Source organism: Lipophrys pholis (genome assembly GCF_963383615.2).
Source record: "Lipophrys pholis genome assembly, chromosome: 13".
Classification (NCBI taxonomy): domain Eukaryota; kingdom Metazoa; phylum Chordata; class Actinopteri; order Blenniiformes; family Blenniidae; genus Lipophrys; species Lipophrys pholis.
In genome coordinates this window covers 24,493,485-24,514,392 of record NC_137632.1, presented here as the reverse complement: position 1 = coordinate 24,514,392, position 20,908 = coordinate 24,493,485, and the positions used below count along the sequence as shown (strand labels likewise).

The 20,908-nt window shown below is 44.6% G+C and overlaps 1 protein-coding gene across 1 annotated transcript in view; it reads right to left on the bottom strand.

Annotated features, from left to right (window-relative positions):
• Window positions 1–20,908, bottom strand: part of akap11 (A kinase (PRKA) anchor protein 11) — a 28,565-nt gene that overhangs the window by 4,792 nt on the left and 2,865 nt on the right. Inside the window, exons 2-10 of the mRNA XM_080478993.1 lie at window positions 19,419–19,523; window positions 18,588–18,698; window positions 18,449–18,502; window positions 16,482–16,613; window positions 13,868–14,132; window positions 8,752–13,150; window positions 8,461–8,601; window positions 4,196–4,279; window positions 92–141 (exon numbers count right to left, since the gene is read on the bottom strand). Coding sequence (XP_080335119.1) covers window positions 92–141; window positions 4,196–4,279; window positions 8,461–8,601; window positions 8,752–13,150; window positions 13,868–14,132; window positions 16,482–16,613; window positions 18,449–18,502; window positions 18,588–18,698; window positions 19,419–19,481 — 5,299 coding nt within the window. The 5' untranslated portion in view covers window positions 19,482–19,523. The remainder of the gene's footprint in view (window positions 1–91; window positions 142–4,195; window positions 4,280–8,460; window positions 8,602–8,751; window positions 13,151–13,867; window positions 14,133–16,481; window positions 16,614–18,448; window positions 18,503–18,587; window positions 18,699–19,418; window positions 19,524–20,908) is intronic.

Genomic DNA, 20,908 nt, shown 5'->3' with positions numbered 1-20,908 from the left:
TTTAAAGCTCTCGACAGAACGTCTGAAATAAATCAAAAAGACGACAGAACTACTTATGTCTGTCGCCGGTTACACGAAGAAAAGTCCTTACCACTGGATTCCTCTTTGACCTCGGCCTCCTTGTCTTCTGGATTGTCACTGCTGGATGAGAAATGTCGCACAGGTGAGCGAATGCAGAGACAAATGGCCTGCAATACCAGGCGGCATGCAAAGATATACAAGCGACATTAAGCATGCTTAAGCTAACAGCCTTTGACATAAGCACGGCGGGATACTGGAGGCCACAAACACCGCAATCACAGCAATCCTGATCAAAAGACGCCCTGAATGAACAATGCCGCATATTTCCAGTTAGTGTTTCTTTTATATTCCTGTAATCACACTTGTCTGCTCTTAAGTCTTTTGTTAGTTAAGACACAATGACGAAGGGCGCGTCTTTGATTGGTGTGAGAGTTGATTTCTGCCTCCTGAGAATCTACTCGATATCCATTGTGTCAATCGCGCAAATATTTGCTTTGTGACGTGCCAACGGGTAAACAGTCATTTCTCCACTTTGTAAGATTGTTAATCACCGTCTTGTTGACACAGCCGACGGCTACAGACACACCGACTCTGGCTCCGTGTCATATAAAGGATATCATTCTCTTTTCAGACGGGGGAACGTCTGAGAGCGCTTTTTCAGCGTGCACGGCGAGCCAGATCCTGGCGCAGCGGAGACACACTGAAGACATATTCAAATTTAAACCAGAACTTGTGAATAGCGAGAGATGTCCCGGAAGACTAAAAAACCCACTCAGTCCAGGATCCTAGTGAAATACGCCGCAACCCCTTTCATGCATGAATTACAGGCACAAAAGACTTAATATTTCTATTGTTACATATCGCAGTGACTGAAAATGTTGCATCAAAATATAATAAAAACCAAGCTAAGGTTTTGAAATGTAGAATGCAAGCATGTCAAACTCCTTTTCCTTCAGGGGCCACAAATCTTAATCTATAAATAACTGTGAATGTCTTTGTTTTAGTGAAAAAAAAACTATTAATATGACATTAAGAAGTTGACATTTATTGAGCTTTTACAACCTGAAATTTGAATATAAGAACTGCAATTTCTATTTCATCAAGTTTCAGTTCACCAGGTGCTTTAAACCTCACAGGTCACAGTGGATTTGTATTACACTGTTTACATCAAAGAAGGCAGAAAACATTTGGTCACATCTCACTGGAACTGCAAAAAATAGTAAACTAGTTCATATTTTCATCAGAATAACTTGTCAAATTCTAGAAATTATCTTTAATGTGGATACATTCCTCTATCACTAATTCATCACGTGATCCAGACCAAAGTGCACCCCCGATGGTCAAATGAATATATTGCAGTTAATGTCAATTTGTCAGAGCTGGCAGATTTCATCTTGCTGGCCGATTGGACACTGCTTGGCCGGTTCGGCTTGACACCCCTGGTATTTTGCATGTTCTATGTTGAATTTTATTTTGTGATTTCATTTTTGAGACACCTTCAAATAAATGACAGGTATTTAAACCCTCAGATGCCAGCTGACTGTTTGTCTAAAACCCCCAAAGGGTGCTCATTAAATGCATAGTAAGATATCTTGCTCTCCCCCTAGTGGCTGGTTGAAACATTGGTCATAAGGCTCACCCTCTCCATGTAATCAGGCTGGTACATGAGCTAAGTAAATACAGTCCTGGACATGAATCCTATCATTTACTGTTCTTCCTGTCATGGTATTTTGGTGATTTCATGGTTTCACTGTTCTCTCAAAGTTATTTCAAGCCGTAAAAATGTGTGACAAGTTGCTTCAAATGATATTAGAAGTGCTAGAAAACACAGGAAAAAGGAGTGCCCCTGCTTCATCATTTGCAAATTGTTTATAATTGATTACAGATTACATATAAATATTGAACTTGCAGATGTATTTCTGAGCCCCTCTGACATGCATATAATTGATCAATTTCTCTGGATTACCGGAGAAAGCTAGATTTGTAAAGCTTTCAGAGCCAAAACCACAAAAATGACTGTTTTAATAGCTAATGTGATTGGAATCAAAAACAATCTGCACATATTCACATTTTATTGTCACTTCATCTAAGGTATAGTGAAAAGGTCTGGCATCTGTCTGAGCCAACTTTGGGGAAAGGGAAATGTCTTTGAAGCCTGAGGGTGCAACACTTTAAAACCAGAGACGCTTGCCTCTAGAACAAGCTTGTGAATGTTGAGCAGAAAAGATAAAGGTGGCCTTCACAGACCCACCCGATGTGTCATCTATCCTCCTGTGCTGAACAAAAAGCTAATTATTTGGGACTGTGGAGGATTGCTTTGTTTCACATGACTGTTTAGGGCTTTCGGTTGGACTCCTGTTTCATCCAAATCATGGGGATCATTATAATCTCCCTCAGGCATCCTGTCTCCTCACCACGGAGTGGTGTGTGCAGAAAGGCTGCCAGAACACTTTGTTCAACGAGAACATTTTTTATGACTTGTATCAAGTTTACTAATTTGCGGAGAGAATGCAATTCATCCCCGTGTACACAAAGAGTGTGATTAAACATCGGCCCCCACCCGATTTGGCACCAGAAATAATAGTTTTATTCATGTGCGAGGCTGCATAAATATGATGCAGCTGTCTGCCACTAGTCGGTGCTGCAGAGCCGCCAGACTGCGATTGGCCAAATCCCAGCAAATGTGATCGAATAGACTTTAATCTGCTACCAGTTACTTTTGAACAATACCGTGTTTTCCTGGACTAGAAGTTGCTACAAGTTTTTAGTTGTTTCACTGGTCTTCCGAGAAGAAGGGCTCTGTATATCAAAATGAGCCAGAAATACCATCTGGGACCACTAGATGTCCCTGTATGACAACAGAAAGCTGCTGCAGCATCAAAGAAAAACTACCACTACCACTCAAAGCACTCACTCAGAGCAAGGGAACTGTTAAAAAATAAAAAATAATTTTAAAAAAACAGCAGGATTTAGACAATTAAATAACATAAGACATGATTGAGAAACATGTATTAATGCATAAATAGCCTATTTTCTTTCAGCTACCGTGTAGTCTTTCTAAACTTCAGGGTTTGCCTTTGCTGAAACTGCTCACATGGGAACATCTCTAATCTACACACACAGATGACAGCTTAGTGTACTTTAAAGATTGAGGCACTCACATTTAGGATATTTTGGTTTCTTCTAAGCATGTATCAAAAAGCATATTCCAGCTTGTGGTCTGCCCACATGTTATGATCTCTCTTGGAAACTCTAAAATATAGAATATGTTAAAACATTTAAAGGTCTGTTGATTTTCTGTTGACACTTAAGTTGAATTTGCAGGACTCGAACTGCAGTTCTGGCCCGTTTTTAAATGAGGGGACTGTGGGGGGGGGGGGGGGGGGGATTTGTTTCAGCCTTGCTACGCTCTTTGAAATGACTGGTTTCAGTTAATGTGTGGAGAGTATCAGCTTCAACAGGCATAAACATGTTTAGTACAATCATTACACTGACTATTTTGTCATCTTACATTCATTTTATTCTTTCTATCAGTGCTGCATGGCACTGATTGTTCTCAGATGTCTGCGGGAAGCCTTGACACACGAGAACTGGCTGTCACCTTCCAAATCATGAACTGTGTTGATGGAAAATAATCCACGAAACCCTCGAAGTGCTTCAAAAAGACTAGATGGGGCACATTGCTGAGTTTTTGTGAGAAAGTCCATTCTGGCTGAAAGCATGGACGCGAGTAAACTCAAATTTAAAAAGGTTAAATTGCTACAGCGCCATAAAGTCAAAAGCCTCAAAGTATGAAAATCCATATAAATAATCCTATTAAGTGGCCATATTACATGCAAGTGAAACAGAAACAAGAACACATGCTGACGTTAGTATCAACAAGCATATGCCGTGTCAAGCTTATTTACATCCAGAGCTGAAGTGTGGTTATAGAGGGAGCTGTCGGTTCCAAGTATGAGACAAAATATATATGGAAATGCCACTCTGACAATGTTGTAAACTGTTTTCAGACGATGGAGCTGGCGCTGATGTTTGTGCTGAGATTTTTTCCACTGGCTTCCTGCTCACAGTCCGTTTAACAATAAGTTCAGTTACTTGGCATTCAGTCTCATTCTAGGAGACCCACCAAGTTTTACAGGCAACATTTAATTAATCCAACCAGATTGCGACCAACCTGTCAGAAGGAGAGAAGGACATGCGCTCCTCACACGCCTCTCCCTCCAGGCCCAGGCTGCTCCAGCTGCTGCTGTTCCCATTGCTGCTGGAGAGAAAAGGAAGGTCATGAACCACTGAGAGGGCAACTACAGCTTAGTTACATCAATGACACTACGCTGTTAAATAGCCTGTGGGGGCAAAGCCAGTTGTTATGAAGGCTTAAATTTACACCATAAATGCAGGTTAGTACAAGAACTTCACAGATACAACGATACGAACAAGTTAACGATAAACACAAAATTCAAACAAATCATTTTTACATTTTCGTTTCACAAAAGTTTTGCGTTTGCACAACGTTTTCATGTCATGAGTTGGGGCTGTTGGTTTTTGAAATAAACATTAACAATGGGAGAACACAGACATTCTCGTGGACAGACGGCCACGTTGGATTGTTAATACGGTGACTGTCAAAATAAAAGTACCATGTCCCAGGAGAATATGGACTGGGAGTCATGACACCAAGGAGGACCCTTTGTTCCGATTGTCTCTACTGAGCAAGTGCAAGAGAACTAGTTACTAAAGGCCGTGGTGTTTCCACCGTCTACACAGACGAAGCCTGAGCGCTTTTGAAAAGTTGCGTTTTCCCCAATTTACATGGACGCGGAGTGTTTTAAAAAATAGTTCCACCCCGGTAGCTGTTTTCAAAAAGTTTCATTTTTAGTGACTACGAGCAATGCTACTGCACAAAAGCCCCATTTCCACAGTGCCCCTTGGTACCGGTGCCGGTCAGGTGGGGGTTGACTATCCGTAACCAGACCCGTATCAGTGGTGCGTTTCCATTACACGGGGAACAGTTTGAAATGTCGGCGGGGTTATGAACGGTTGCGTAGTCATGCAGGATGTGACGTCATAACGGGAGGACATTTTCAAAAAAGTTTCCTGATTGCTGCAGAAGAACTGATTGGAAATGGCTGCTTGCTGGGAGAACAGCGGTTGTCACGGACCAATGAGCAGACGGCAGTGTTGAAGCTCCTCCCTCTCATATCCGGCACATTGTGCCTGGTACCCCAAGTGGAGGGGTAGCGAGAAATGGTTACCAATGGTACCGGTTGGTAAACGGTTCTGAGTCAGTGGAAACGCACAACAACCGGTTCCGACCTGACCCGTACCGGCACCAAGGGGCACTGTGGAAACGGGGCTAAAGAGAAAGGAAAACTTCAATTGTAGAGGCCTTAAAACTCTAGCAGGTATAAAAGCCATTTAGAGCAACAAGAGATCAGGATATAATAAGCGGTTTCATCCCATCCGCTATAATGACGACATCTATCACGTATTTATGATAAACAACACTCAGGTTGGTTGATGACCATTTCTGGCATTTGGAATAATCCTTTAAATGTCAGGTGAGGTCTAAAACAGAGGAGGATTCACTGAGTGATGCAGACTTTTCCACCGTACATCCCACTGAATCGTCTTTTCATCTTGATCCAAGGCAATTTGTTGCTGAAGGCCTGAGATGTGCGATCACTGCATTCTTGTCCTCATTTAATCTTGTTAATCTTGTGGGTTCCACCAGGACAACCAGCTGGCAACCGACGCACAACAACACACACTCTCGCTGTAATTAGCCAATGATTAGCCGGCTGGCTGGAAGCCACACATTTTGGCATGCAACGATCTCTTCGAGTCTGACGGGGGGAAAATTTCTGGAACTAAAAATATCTCCATTAATCTGCGTTACCTCAGCTCCAGCTTTCTCCCCGTGTTTCCACTGACCGACATGCCGAGACCTGCGTCTTTTCTTTAATCATCAAGCGTTTAGTCTCAATAAACACTTGAAGATGAACTTTTGTCTTTTGAGCTTCCATTATTTCATATGCAGGGCGGAAATAGTTGCTGCAGGCCTTTTTTAGGAGAGTCTAATGAATTACACATGCTGGACTTTGTTCCCACTGAAATGGAGTCAGAAGTGAGGAAAACACTAATAGACACACCTTTAGAAAATATTATGATACTTTAACTTGGCCCCAGTGGCCAAAATAACGTTCTGTATCCTGGGAAAGAGTCTCCGAACTGTGTGAGACTTTGCTTCCAGAGCGATGGGACGCTTATAAAAGAAACGTCAAGAACTCTGTTGTCTCTGCAGAGACCAAAGGCTTTAAGAGACCTATCAGTATTTCCGTCATTTATGAGACATTTACCAAATTTGTATTAGAATAGGCATAAATCAATCAGCCATAACATTATGACCAGTGACGGGCGAGGCGAGTGAGTGACTGAAAATAAATGTATCTTTGCTTTTTTTTAGTTGGAAGGCTATATGAGGGAGGAAATGAACAATTTGTTCTCAAAGTTTAAGAAGAAATGGACAAGTGGAAGGACCTTTCCCTGTCTGCAGCCTGCACTTATCAATCAAAAGGAGTTGAAGTAAAAAAAATCTGTGAACCAGCAGAGGGTCATAGATGCAGGTAAATAGTGAAGGAGAGTAGAAATGTCAGAATACACAGTGCACACGCACAGCTTGTTGGTAGCAAAGCTGCAAATCACTCAAGGTGGCCACGCTGACCCCTGACCACTATCGAGGAGCACAAGAAGAAGGCAGAAAGCCGTTGGTAAGTATGCCGATACTTCTGATAACAGTTTTCTTGTAAAACCTTGGGTCCTGCCATCCAGGAGGAACTTCCGTTGTACACCCTTTCATGGAAACTGTAATCCCCTGTAATCTCATGCCAACATCCTGGTCTGGTAGCGTAGCGGCCAAGCAAACGCTTTAAGCGACAGCAGGATACCTAATTGATGAGCTGGTTGTTGGTGTGTCGGATGAGTGAAAGTTTGAGGCCTAATTTACAACATCTCTCGCCTTCATCAAAATCCAAAATTGCCAGGTCCAGTACACTCACGCCCATCTTTCCAACACATGTATACGTGTACTTGCTTCAACATTCAAAACCTGTTTCTCCGACAATGAAAAGTTCCCCTATTAATAACCCACCTGCCAATTACACTGTGACACTAAAAAGTTGATGCATCAGCAGATCAGTGCAGCGCAGGCAGGGAAAAGGGAACCTTTGAAATATTAGATCATGAAGTTATGGCTGATTGGTGATGTTATTTCAGCATGTTGTTTGGTTTATTTAATCCAGGGGTCACAAGCTCCTTGATCATGAGGCCTCCCAGATACCGTTAGCTTGGTGGATTCAACGAAGTGGATTTAGATCAGATCATCAGGCCATTTTATTTGAGGTACATGACTGCTCATGGAGAGATGGAGAGCTTAATAGCGCAATCACACCAGGGTTTGTTTTGCACAAGCAAACCTAATAAATGTCGCTGGAGTCTGCGTGCATAGATGCTCCTCACTCTCTCCTCTTGAATGTACACACAGTGTCCATCCAATAAAATGCAGCCAATTCCGTGACAAATATTTGGCAGAATAGACATCAACATTAAATATTTAGAACCTACTCTTCATGGCTCACATAGAATACAACGTTTGCACCGATCTCTTGCGATCCAAATTGCATTTTGGCAGTAAAGGCGATGTCAGATTTCCAAAACATTCCTCTGTGCTCTGCCCTGACCTCTGGAAACCTCCCGTTTCGATTCAACCACAGGAGACTCGCTGTACACGGGCCGTAATGTTCTGGGTCTGAGGAGGTGAGCAACACAAACTAGTACAGAAGGACCTAAGTGATGTCCTGAGTCCATGAATACACAAATGTAATGCATACAGCAGCACAGGTCAAACGATGTAAACTTTTGGGAATTGCTGGGTTTTTAAAAGAAAGATCAAAATATATAAAAACATGACAGTCTTCTGGAAAAGGCGACCATGCCTCCAGTGAGATGATCACAGCAGCAGTGTGCTAAAGTCAAAAACAGAGACTTCACACACAAAATCGTCTCTAAAATATCTGACAATTGTGCTTATTTGAACTCTGTTGTGTCAGATTTTTGGTTGCTAATTAGCAGCCAAAGACAAGAAAGACAAAGCTACCGTTACTCCCAAAAAATTTAACCGTTCAACTCCCATCATTTGTCTATATTAAAGAAAAGTTGCAGTCAGAGCAGGAGCCACTCGTACCTGATAGCTCATTCAGAACATTTCCAGCATGAAATAAGTTACAAACCAGTTTAGTTCAAGGTCTGGATTACTGCATAGTTTTAAGTTGAAACGCATCATAATTGAAAAATTACCAAATTTGCTAAACGTTAACTAAACTAATGTTGGGAATTAGGTGTGCTCAATAGGTCAGTGGGTGTATGCCATGCAGGGTCATGTACCTGTCACTGAGGTGGAGGAAGCTGCTGTTGTCGTCTGGATGTTCGTCTTCGAAGCTCAGATTGGACCAGCTGCCCAGACTGTCGTCTCCCACACTCAGCTGCTGGGACACAGTGGACTCTGTGGTTTCTCGACCTGGAGAACTGAACGCACAAAGACAAGGAAAGAGAATCTCAAACATGGAGCACATCAAAGAGTTAGAGCACAACAGGCTCCTTAATGATGCTGTTTTTGTTAATGTGCATTATGAACAGTTGCGTCAGGGTCAAAATGTTCCATCTTGCAGCTCGTACCTGATGCTGGTAGACTGACAGACGTTGGTCAGGGCTGACGTCATTATCTCAGCTGTAAGACTCTCGGCATAGCTGGTCCCGTCATGACCGATCCCACTGTCGGCGTTAAGGCTGGTGTTGCTCAGCTCGCGTTTCGCCGTCTCCATTGCCGTGGAAACCATTCCTTCAGCAAACGCTGCCCTGTGGTCCAGGTCTATGTGGATCTTGGGAATCTCCAGACCAGAAAGTCGCTCAGCCTTGCACTCCGACCCCAGTTTCCTCCTCTGCAATACGGGCTGGTAGTGGTGCCGACCGAGTTTGCTGCAGTATGGACACTCCTGGACCTGACAGTAGTGACACGTCCTCCCTCCCGAAGACCGGACTAGCGCTGGCCCCTCAGAGAATCTCTGAATGTGAGAGTGTCTGTCGTGACCTGGGTTCCTCTGGTGTTCTCGGGACGAGTGTCCAACTGAAGCCAGGCTCATTTTGAGGGTGTCATCAACAATCTTCCTGGCATAGTGATCGATGACTTGCATCACCCTGCTGCTGTAGCCTCCGTCGTACAGACTTCCGGTACTGTGGTAGTGCTGACTTTTACCCTCCTTGGACATCAGGGGGCAGGAAAAGGAGTTCCTGATGAGATTCTCTGTCATGTCTTCCAGTTTGGATTTCTTATAAAGACAGGAGTCAGTGAGAGACTTGGGCAGTCGTACAGAGGAGACGTGCAGCTTGCGCGTGACGTCGCAGGTGATGTTGTAAGCTAAAGATTCTGCAAAGTTGACCAGATCCATGTACTCCCTCTTACTCTGCTCTTCTGAATTCCTGCAACTACACTGGCCATCCTCACCTGGATTAATAGCCATTGACTCTGTTTTCTCTTTGGGTGATGAGGCCTCACACACAGTTGTTTTCCATTCATCTGGCAGAGACTTTGAAGAGTGAAGACGGGTGCTGGTTGACCTCTGCTTGATTTTGCGACTGGCGTGAGCCAAACCTAGTTTTATTGAGCGATATGCCAAACGGCTCGCATACTGGTCTAAAACCAACTCCCTGCTCCCTCCCTCTTTTTTCAGCACCCTGATGAGGTAGCCAGCGTATTCGTCTGTAACGCTCTCACAGCTGGGATACTCAGAGGACAGGCCAGAACTGGAGCTCGAGACTATACTAGAGGAAGAAGCAGGAGAACGGGAAACGGAGGCGATCAAGTCGTTGGACCATTGCTCAGCCAGCCTTCCGATCTTCACATCTCTGTTCCGCTCGGCACTGGGTTGGGACTGGTGACGGTGGTGTAGACTTTCAGAGCTGGATCTCTCTAAGCTTCTTCTTCTGAGAGCTTTGTGATAGGGACACTGCTGTCCTGAGCTCACCATCTTCTTCACGTCATTAATGACCTCTCCCGCCACCTCCCCGGCATAAACCCACAGTGTGTTGAGGGTCTGCTCCGAGAACTGAGCCACGCTGTCCCTTCGTCTCCCACTGCTTATGCTCAATTCTCCGTCGTCCTCCGTCACTCCGAGGGTGTCCATCTCGGTTGCCATTGACACGATGTGACATGCCAGCCGCTCAGCATAGTGAAGAGCCTCCTTGTTGGACATCCTGCGAGACGACATTTTGTTAAGTTCTTTCCGGCCGACTTCCATCTCTGAACATCTGTTAGTGCTATCAATGGGATTTTCGTCTGCTGGTTCTTCCTCATCCACATCCTCGTTACCATCTGCTTCCTCAGAGAGAGACCTCATCAGTTTGAGCATGAACTCTGCTTTGTCTGCCTCAGGGATGGAGTCTGTTGGCTCGGGGCCAGGCTCGGGCTGATCGTGAGGGGTTGGAGGGGGTGTCGCAGGAGAAAACTCCTTAGCGAGCTTGCTTTTCAGCTTCTTGGAGAACTGTTTTATTTGTTTTTCTTTGGATACTTCGCTTGGCTGCTGAGGGGTGGAAGGAGGAGTACCGGGAGTCCCGCCAGATATCTGGCCAGAGTTTGCAGCTGAATCATCCACAGGAGCAGATACCTTTCTTGGTCCACCCATGTCGGTACCTGGCACACTGAGAGTATCCATCATCACAGGATTTGTTTCAGCCGCACCTTGAGTCCTGTGATCGAACTCACACTTGATATTTCCCTGGCTTGGAGGACCCATCTGAAAAGAAATGGGCGGAATGAAAAGGTCAGCTGCCTGCTGATCAAGCTCACTCTGCCTCACACACCCAGAATCTCCACAGTCAAATCTGAAAGATCCCTGCTTTAAAGGTGAATCCAAAGTCTCAAAATTAACCGTCTCCTGCTTTGAGGAGGAGTCCCTGCGGCTTCCAATAGTTTTCGTAAGAAAATCAGCACAATCCCCAAAACTCTTCTTCACCTTAGACGCAGTTATAAGCTCACAAGCTTCAGATACAATCATGTCCACCATGTTTCCAGAGAAGTTTTGAAAAGAAGACTTTCCTTGGGAAAGGTCTCCAGTAGGTGTGGGGGTCTGTGTTCCATGACTGTAAAGATGAGTGTGTGTGGATGTGGTGGTATCACATGATGACACAATTCCTTTTTTGGGACTGGCCGGTGGGGTATCTGCCTGGTTAGGTTTTGGCTGACAGCTCTCCTCAGAGTCCTGGAGGTGAGAAAGGGCTTGACCTGCTTGGGGTACGGGAATACAGCTGGCCATGCCTGAAACCGTAAACAGAGCTTTCTTCACTGTGCAGGGGGGATCTTCTCCTGAGGGCCCGGGGGCCGATGTAGTCAAGCTCGAGCTTAAAACCTGCTGATTTGCAAAGGTACTGCAAGTGTGAGTGCTTGTGTTCTCTGCACTGACATAACAGACATTATCCATGGATACACTGATGGCTGCTTGGCTCGTGAAAGAAACATCTGCCTGAGAGAGCTCTATGAAGGCCTCCTGAATCACAGACTCTGATAAATCTGAGGCATATGAGGACACCACCTCTTCCTCTTCTTCTTCCTCTTTACCCTGTCCAAAAGACCAATCACTGGGAGTGAGAGGCGTTGAAGGGTGCGAGAACTGACACACTTCCATTATGCCTTCAAACACCAACTCTTCGGCTAGATCGGCAGCAAAGCGAGTCACCGTGCTGTGGAAAATCTGCTTTTTCACGGTCAGGAACTCTTTCAGCGCCCCGGACACTGCCTCTCCAACCAGAAAACCAGCGAGTCCATTGATTGCTTGCTCCTTCAAAACGTAGGCGTGTCGCATGCCAATCTCATGGAAAGCCATCTGGAACACCGAGGAGGTGAGCCGAGCGGCCAGGTGACATAAAGTGGTGGTACACGTGGACACGCCTTTTTGGAGGTCTCGCAAAGCACTGCCCAGACTCATTTCTACCAGGTCTGTAGCAAACCTCTGGATGCCGTCTTTAAGAGACTGAGATTTCTTCTGCAGCTTGGCCACAGTTACAGTCTCCTGAATGTCCGAGAGCTTCATCAGGTAGCCCGAGGGGTTTGTAAATTCTTTGTGGCATACACAGCTGAGGTTCTTGTTGTCGTTGATGTCGACAGCAGACTGGTAGCCACACACAGATCCCAGAATTTCTTTAGACAGACTGCTGGCAAAGTCTGAGTAGGTTTTATAGAGAGAGCAGAGGTCCTGAGGTTTACGGAGCTCCGAGTCGTCTTGTTCGTCCTCATCGGTCTTCCAGAAGTATTCCAGTGGTCCACTTGAGTCCACCAGAGGACTGAATGCAGAGGAGCTGAGCGGACTGAAAAGCGGGCCAGCGTTTTCCTCTGAGGGCGTCTGCACAGGTCGAGGGGAATCTGGCACCTCTGAGTGAATGGAGAAGGGCGAGCCCGGCTTCAGAGGAGTGGGTTTTTTTACATTGGCTGGGAGAGTGGGCTGGTCAAAACAATGAGGATTCATACCCTTGGTAGAGCATCCCCTGGACACATACTTCAGTGCTGGTCCACCACAATCAGCAGATTTCTTCTGTGTGTCCTGAGCTCGGACGGCATCCAGGGGCAGGGTGAGAGTGCAGCTTTCCTCGCTCAGCTCCTCCAGGTCGTCAAACTGATCAAAGCTGTCAAAGAATTCGCTGACCTCAGAATCTGAATCTTCAACTCGCTCTCTGGGCCCTCCCGGCACCTGGGGGATGTCCAGCTTTGCCAGCAGGCTCTTCTGGTAGCCCACTTCATCGAGGAAGATGATCGGACTTGGGCTTGAACAATCCGACTCTTCTGATTCACTGACGTGAATCAAAGGCGAAGGCAGTCGAACTCCGGGACTGCAGTAGGTCCACTGCGATTCGACTCCTGACGACCTCTGCACCGTGACAGATACATCGGTTCGATGTTTGGCCGAAGCCTTCTTCAAAGAAGAGCCTACAATGACCCGGGAGCCTGATAGTTCCTTCTTTCGCTTGTGTGCTGGGATCGTCTGAGATGCAACGTCGCGCTTCTTAAAGTGACAATATAAAGCTGCAGCTGTGGAGACAGGAATCAAACAGAAGGGGAATAAACTGGTTATATACACAAATTGCAAAGAGGCAAGTAAACAAACCAAACTAAGCAAAGACAACATGAAAAGACGATAAACTAATTTATTCTGCTCCAATGACACCGTCAGTCCACATCCAAAATGAGTTTCATATTTCATAATAGATGATTTAAAAACCAAGAACTTCCACAATTTGAGAGCTTGAGGCCAAAAAACACAAAACTCAAAATGAGCAACTAAAATCATACAAAATTTAACAACTGTGCCAGCTCTACTTTCCTGCAATAGTAATTCCATTATAAGTATGTCATGTTATCCTGTGTGTACGATGTGTCACAGACATCAGTGTTATATCCAGATTTTGTCAATCAAGTAATAACTCGATGATTGTGAAAAAAATTCAATGAGTACACATTAACTCGTAGAAACCTCACTACTGCCACCTAGCGGCAGAAGTGATAGAAGTTCAAGTTTCTTAGCATTTCAGAAGAATAATTATGTAGAAATGGGCCACGTATCCCAAAAGCAGCAACATTCCAGGGTTGTGTCCAACTTGTTCGTTTCTGTGTGGAGTTTGAATGTTCTCTCTTTTTCATGTGTGGGTTACCTTCAGGGTCCCATTTGCAAAACAATGTAGTCAAGAGAACATAACTTCATGATTCTTGCAGATCACAGCAGGACTGAGCAACAAATGTGAAACCTACTAAGATTGTCTCCCGTGTCGTCCTCCTCCAGATGCTCCAGGGCCGTGACAAAGTCGTCCTCAATCGAGGACACCGACTGGTTGGTGTCGTCCTCCTCGGGCTGGCTGGAGTCAGCGCCGGCCCTCTGGAGAGCCTGGAGCTCCAGTGCGTAGCGGACCCCGGCCATGTAGCACCCCAGCAGGCCCACAAGCGATGCCACGCCGGCCTGAGGGAAGACGCCAGAGCCGGGGTTGTGTCTCAGCACGCAAACGGCTTTCAACCAACACTGCAAGGAAGAGAAAACAGCACAGAAACGGAAAAGAGAAAAGTTGGCTGGAGGATTTGTACTCAACAGGCAGACAGAGGGTAAACTGTTAAACTTCCTGTTATCACTAACTCAGACGACCTGTGAAGGATTTGTACACTTACAAATTTCAAACTGGATCGACTTGGTTAGTTTTTAAGTTTTACAGGAAGAGAGGAGTGTATTGTTATGTCTGTGCTGGCGGGTGCCTATGCAGAATTTAGTCCAGAGGTGGGAGGTCTGAAACAGACGAGCTGCATGGCCTGCGTGAACCCAAACAGGACCAGACCAGGAGGGTCAAGGCTGCAATCACAGGCTGCGAAAACAACATCTGCGTGTGAACAAACCACCTGCGTTTTCTTCAAAAGTGTGAGAACGATTCGGCGCTCCTGTTTACGCTGCGGCGTGACAGACGAGGCCAAGAGAGGGAAAAACAATTCAATCAACGCTGTCCGCAATCTGAAGGGTGAGCACCAACCCTCATCTTCCTCTGCTGCCAGTGCTGAAAAGATTTGGCGTGTATATTTTTTCATAACCATAACGCTGGAAAAGTCCAAAACTACCCAGAAAGTGGAGAAATAGAGCTTTGTGCTAACATCACAGTCTCTGCTTCAGCATTACTGAAGAACCTTAAAGTTATCTTGGGAAAAGAAGCACAAACTTTCACTCTCTAAAGCCAAAACGGAGTGGTGCAGTGTTTATCCCTCTCGTCTCACAGGGAGTATATCCCTGGTTCGACTCCGACCATTGGGGTGAGGGTCTGAGTGGAGTTTACACGTTCTAGCCGTTTGTGTCTGTGGGCTTTCGGTTTTCTCCCAAAGATATAAGATTGAGGTTAATTCACAACTCCTAAGTGCAACATACGTGTTAATATGACTGTCTGTCCGCCTGATCAGTCCGCTGACCTGCTCAGCGTAAAACCTCCATGTCACTAATGTACCTTCTGGATCTCTGACAGCAGACCTGGATGTTTGTGATCTGAACCTCCTACGGCCATATTTCCTCTTTCCATCCCTGAACAGTAGAAAGTCTCGTCCTAAGTCTGGTTCTGCAGAGGTTACTTACCGTTAAAACACTTTTTCCCGTTCCTGTACACCTACGCTTGCTGACGTGGACACAGCTTGTTTGTTTTTTTCCTTTGTGAAAGTGCCTTAAGATGACTGTGACGTTATTGGTGCTGTATAAATAAAACTGAATTTAACTAAACTTGCCTTCACCGATCGTCAGCTGGAATTAGCTTGACGAAATGAAGACTTTCAAATCATAAGAGAGTTAAACAGAGTTTCAACAGGAAACTCTACTAGTTTCATTACCAGTGTAAATACACCATACTTATAAATAAACTTACCTTTATAAGAGTAACTGCAGAAACATCTACATTCCCACATAAAAACCTCATTTTTGCAAGCTGTTTTGAACCACTTCTGAACATTTTCACCATTAATCTAAACACACTCATCGGATTAGAAGAGAAAATAAATGTGTTTTTGAACATTTCTGGATAAACACGTTTGAAAGTTTAACATCTGAGACTTTTCATCTTCGGTTTCCTTCACAGATGTTCCTGAGGCGGGTCAAACCGGGACACGGGGAGACTATTCCTTAAGTGCTCTGTGTTTGTCCCGACGTGAACTGTGGGACTTTGCACACATATAGGAGGTAGATGCATGTTTTTTAACCTTGTGTCACGTTTCTGGTAAATTTGCTATAGGCAGATTAATATTCTGTCAAACTGCAGGAATAAAACCCCCCAAAAATCTTAAGACTGATAGTAAAAAAAAAACATATTCTGAGAGTAAGAATCAAAAGCATTAGAGAGATAAGGGAGTCTGGGTAAACAATCACTCATAGCCAGACAGGTGAAGTGAATAACATTGATAATAACTTTACCTCTAAGTTTGTATAGTAAGAAGTAAATATGAGGAGTTGAGTGAAAAAAGTTTCACCTTGGGAGCTGTTTTCAAAAACATGCGTTTTCAGTATGATGTCAAAGAGGTGAAAAATAAAATAAAAAGTGTGAGGCAGACATTTTTTCATATTTCTCACTGATTCTAGAAGTATTGGAAATGTTCGTCCTGTCTCAAAGTCAAGCATCTCATACAGGCATACAAGAGTAAGTTATTAACTAATAAGAAAAGTGTTTTTAAAGGGAAAGTTAGAAGTACATAATGAGGAAAAGATGCGTACAGAAGCACGGCAGAGTGGCGTATCTTCCCCGCTTCTCACTTCCCATTGTTTTCTCCTTTCACTTCCCTGTTTACGGCTCACTTCTCCTTCATACGAGACTCCAGGCTGAGCCAGTTCTTCATGAATGAAAGCTCTGTCATTTACCTGAGGCCCAGCGTCCTTCAGCTCCGACAGCCTGCGGTAGTCTTTGAGCAGCAGGACTTCGTCGTTCCTGAGGCCGTGGACGTGGAGGGACCGGAGGATCTCGCACAGTCCGGCTGGTAGAGACAACAGAGCCTGGAACACGAGAAGAGAGCCTGGAGATTAAACATTGCTCTTTCGACCAACTTTACACAACAAAGATTTGCCTGAAATGCATCATTTGTGTGTTTTAGTTCTGCCGTTTCCGTGTAAATCGACATAATTGAGATCAAGTGAAAATGCCAAACTTTGGTTGCATGTTGGGAGTCCGTTTACATGACAACGGTGCTCGGAGTCAATCAATCAACTTTATTTGTATAGCACTTTTTATACAATCAATGTAATACAAAGTGCTTAAAATGATTTAAAAACAGTACAAAGATACAATACATATTAAGAAGCAAATGTACAAACGCAGACACACACACACGCAGACATGCCTGGAGTCACTGAAAACACAACTTTTTGACAATGGCTCCCAAAGTGGAATTATAAAAAAAAAAACATGTTGTGTAAACTAACTTCGCCGTCTGTCCACTAGAACGTCTGTATACGAACATTGTTAATGTTCAGAGCGTATTGTCTGCACACGCACATGTGAGTGGTTTCATTATAAAAAAAAAACCCCAACAGCACCCACTAGTGGCCCTGCAGGCTAACTACATAATTTTCTGTATTTCTGCTGATTCAAAACGGCGCCAAATAAAAGCAAATCTTTTGTGAGATGAAAGTCATCCCAGGGCAAACTGAGACAGAAACACACTTCCACACCAATTAACTGCAAACTAATATCTTACAAACCAAGAAAACATCCAAACTCAACAAATGAACACCCAGAATGAAACTGAGGACAGCCTCAACGTGAGTTTCAGGACAAGGCTTGATTAATAAAACATTGAGTGTGTTTACAAAGCTACAATTGCACTACACATGCTTCAAATCACATGTTGTTGAATTGACTGTAGGTTTGTAGTCAGTAGACAGTAGGGGTTTGAAACATATGGCCCGGAGGCCAAATCTGGGCTGCCAGAGGGTCCAATACCACCATGCAGTGTCATGGGATCACATTGGACATTAATACAAGAGCTAAGCCCAGAACGGAGCAGCAGCTAAAGGATGAGTCAGCAGTAAAAGCTTCAGGATACGAGAGGCTGCATGGAAACTTGGTGATCAGTTGGATTTCAAATTGTATCATTTCAGGAGACATTTCATGTCATTCATGAAACAATCTTAAATAGGGATGGACGATATGTTGTTCGTCATATCGAATCTGCCACTTTGAGTATTTTTTTAATTTTTTTTTAAATCGGTAACTGTATGATAAACAAAAGTGAACCGATATGAAGAATTGGCGTGTGTCTGTCTTTAGGTTAAACACACAAAAACCCTTTTCCTTTAGCTGCTGTATTTTGCAACCTTTTACGTGGATGCTTTAACAAACTCACTTCAACCAGCCTTGTTAGAAAGTCGAAGGTTTCTTTGCAATTTCTTTCAATTTGCTCGGTTGTTTCATCAACTGGATTAGAGCCTCTTGCAAGCCAGTTTTTCGCCCACGGGCCTCATGTGTGAAACACTTAAACTCATGTCAAATGTTTGTTTTGATAAAATTTTCCATTGTATTCATTTTTTGCTTCGATCCACCTTCTTCTAATATCCCTGATGGACATGCAAAGGCTATTTTTAATACATTATTTACAGATGTCTTTAGGTTAAAATATGCTACTTTTTCCATCAAGAGGCAGACTTATTTGTGTTAAAATGTAGTTTTAAACCATCTCTCTCCAGTTCGGGGTCTCAAAGCACTGGAGCTGATCCCAGATGTGGCCAATTAACCTCAAAATGGTCTGTGGGAGGAAACCTGAGAAACTCTACAAGGAAACAAATATCCGGCAAATAGCCTGAATATCTGAACTCCAGTGACGATAGCTCACCTGCTGAGTGACATCTTCTCCTTCGCACTGACCAGGCAGGCACACAAAGTGGATCTGAAAGAGAAGAGTCGACGACGAGCGATGAGTTCGAGCCCGACTGAGCGGGATGGATGCGTCTGTGGCCGTTTAGGAGACAAACCTCTGTCAGCCTTGTAGCGTCTCTGGTTGGCAGCTCTTGACCGACGGTGCACAGCTCCTTCTTATTCCTGAACAGGCTCTTCACAGACTGCGACCCACAGTCACGCACAGTCTGCAGAAACAGAGTTTACATGCCCGTCAAAGATCATCATTGTGGACGTCTTCTTTTAGCGTGTGCCCGCGCTGACACATACTGTAACTTCAATAAAGATCATCACTAATCACATTTTACTGGAGCTGACAGTTTAAATCCCCCCCCCAAGAAATCTCACTGGTCTCTTCATTCCAACTGAGACCGCAGCTCGGAACAGAGTTTTACTGCGAACCACGAAACATCCAAAACAAACTTTTTAAAGGGACAAACGCAGACAAAAAAAATAAAAAAACCTTTTAAAGACAAAATGTTAACAATACAATTACACACTGTACTGCATAAACACTTTTTGCAGCTCGAAAATATTGTTGTCAGCCATAACATTAAGATCAGAGACGGGTGAAGTGAGTAACAGTGTTGAATATAAAAACTTAATCTTCTTTAAATATGACCCCCCCCCCGCCCCTTTTTGTTTTACATACAAACCAATAAATAAATACACACAGATGACATAACCTTCTCGGCCAGTGTTGTTGGTCGCTCAACTTTCATTGGCAAAGGTAACAAAGACATTAAAACACATAGAATTAAACAGGTGTTTTTGGTCATAGGTTTACGGGTGATCAAGGGCTCCCTTCAATTTAAATGAAGAATAAATAGACATGGAAACATTCTGGACAGCAGCTTTCGAGAACCAGGGCTTAAACTGAGGAGCTAAAAGTATGACAGCAGACAAACCTCCTTCCGGACTGACGCCCTGGACCTGATGGGGACTCCTCGAATACGTGCACAGGCATCCATGACAACAGAGGGCCGCTGCTGTCTGGCTGGTCGGCCGCTCACCTGGAACACAAACAGCAAACCAACGGAGTGAGTGAAAATGGCCAAAATGTCTTAAAGCAGTAGTTCGGAAAACTGATTCAGAGGCCCCGTTTAAATGTTTCGACTGAAACAGCATTGTTTTTGTGTTTTCGTTTAGGAAAAGTTTTGTGTTGACACAGCAACGTTATTAAAACATTGTACGTTCCTACAGAAATGTCAGAAACGCTGAAATATATATAGTTTCCATGTTGGGCCACAAGTTGGCACTGTTGTTTGTTTTTGTAATGAAACCACACACACATGCAGCAGGGAACAATGGGCTCTAAACAATAACAAAGGCGGTACAGGACATTCTAACGGACGGGACGGGACGCAACGCAACAGCTTTTCGTCACCCTTCCGTTAGGGTACCCGGCAATACAGACCAGGTCCGATAAAGAGGAGCAACAACACAGCCATCTGCTGATTGGTCAGTGATTTATTTTACAAGCCCGCAATTTTGAAATATCTCATCAGCCGTATGAATCATCTGATGTTGTTTACATACTCAGCTTTGTGCACACTTTTCCACGTTGGTCCCGAGAGGGCCAGGACTCCTGTTGCGTATCGACAGTTGCGTAAGGATGGTTCTGTGGTGGAACCGTGCTAGAGTTGGGTCTTTGCCTTACCGTACTGTCCCGGCAGGACCGAGGCTTAAGTGACACTTATGTAAAAATGTGCCGTTCTTCGAAACTGTGTAAAAGCCCGGGGCTCTTAAAAAGTAGGCCAAGACTCGCCCTGCTGGTGAGAATATGCTACCGTGGGCTGCGCCTCTTTGATATTCTCTAAAACAGCCGGACCGGCATTGAAGATCAAACGGCGAGGCGAGGGAGCAGGGGTGTGTGCTTTGAGCAGGGGAAACACACTCAGTAAGCAGCATGAGAGCGCAAGGCAAGGAGGCAAAATATTTACAGTGTACAAGGAGGAAAAGTTTCCCAAGAAATCCAAGCCGTTCCTTTGAGGTACGGTCCAAAGCGGGCTGGTTTAGTCTACACGCGGGCCGGCGGCCCCGATTGATCAGCCGGTCCCGCATCCTGAGAAGCGGGAGGGCAGAGCACATGCCATTGGCTTCCTCTGCTGATCCAGGACCTCCTGGCTTCTCACGGGCGCTCTGGTGAGCCGTGTGAAAAACAACACGGCCGGTCACTGCTGCCCGACCTCAACTATGCGCTGCATCCCGACACACTCATAAGGGAAGCAGGCGCAGTGACGTCTGTTGTGGATAATTCCAACGAAGGGGAACAACTTAAAAAACAACAACCCTGTAATCAATTTTTTGTTGTTGTTTTTTTTGGCCTGAGAGGTTTCAACATTTAGACTCAACAGATCTGCAGCATCACCTCATGCAGCCAATGCCGTCACATAAT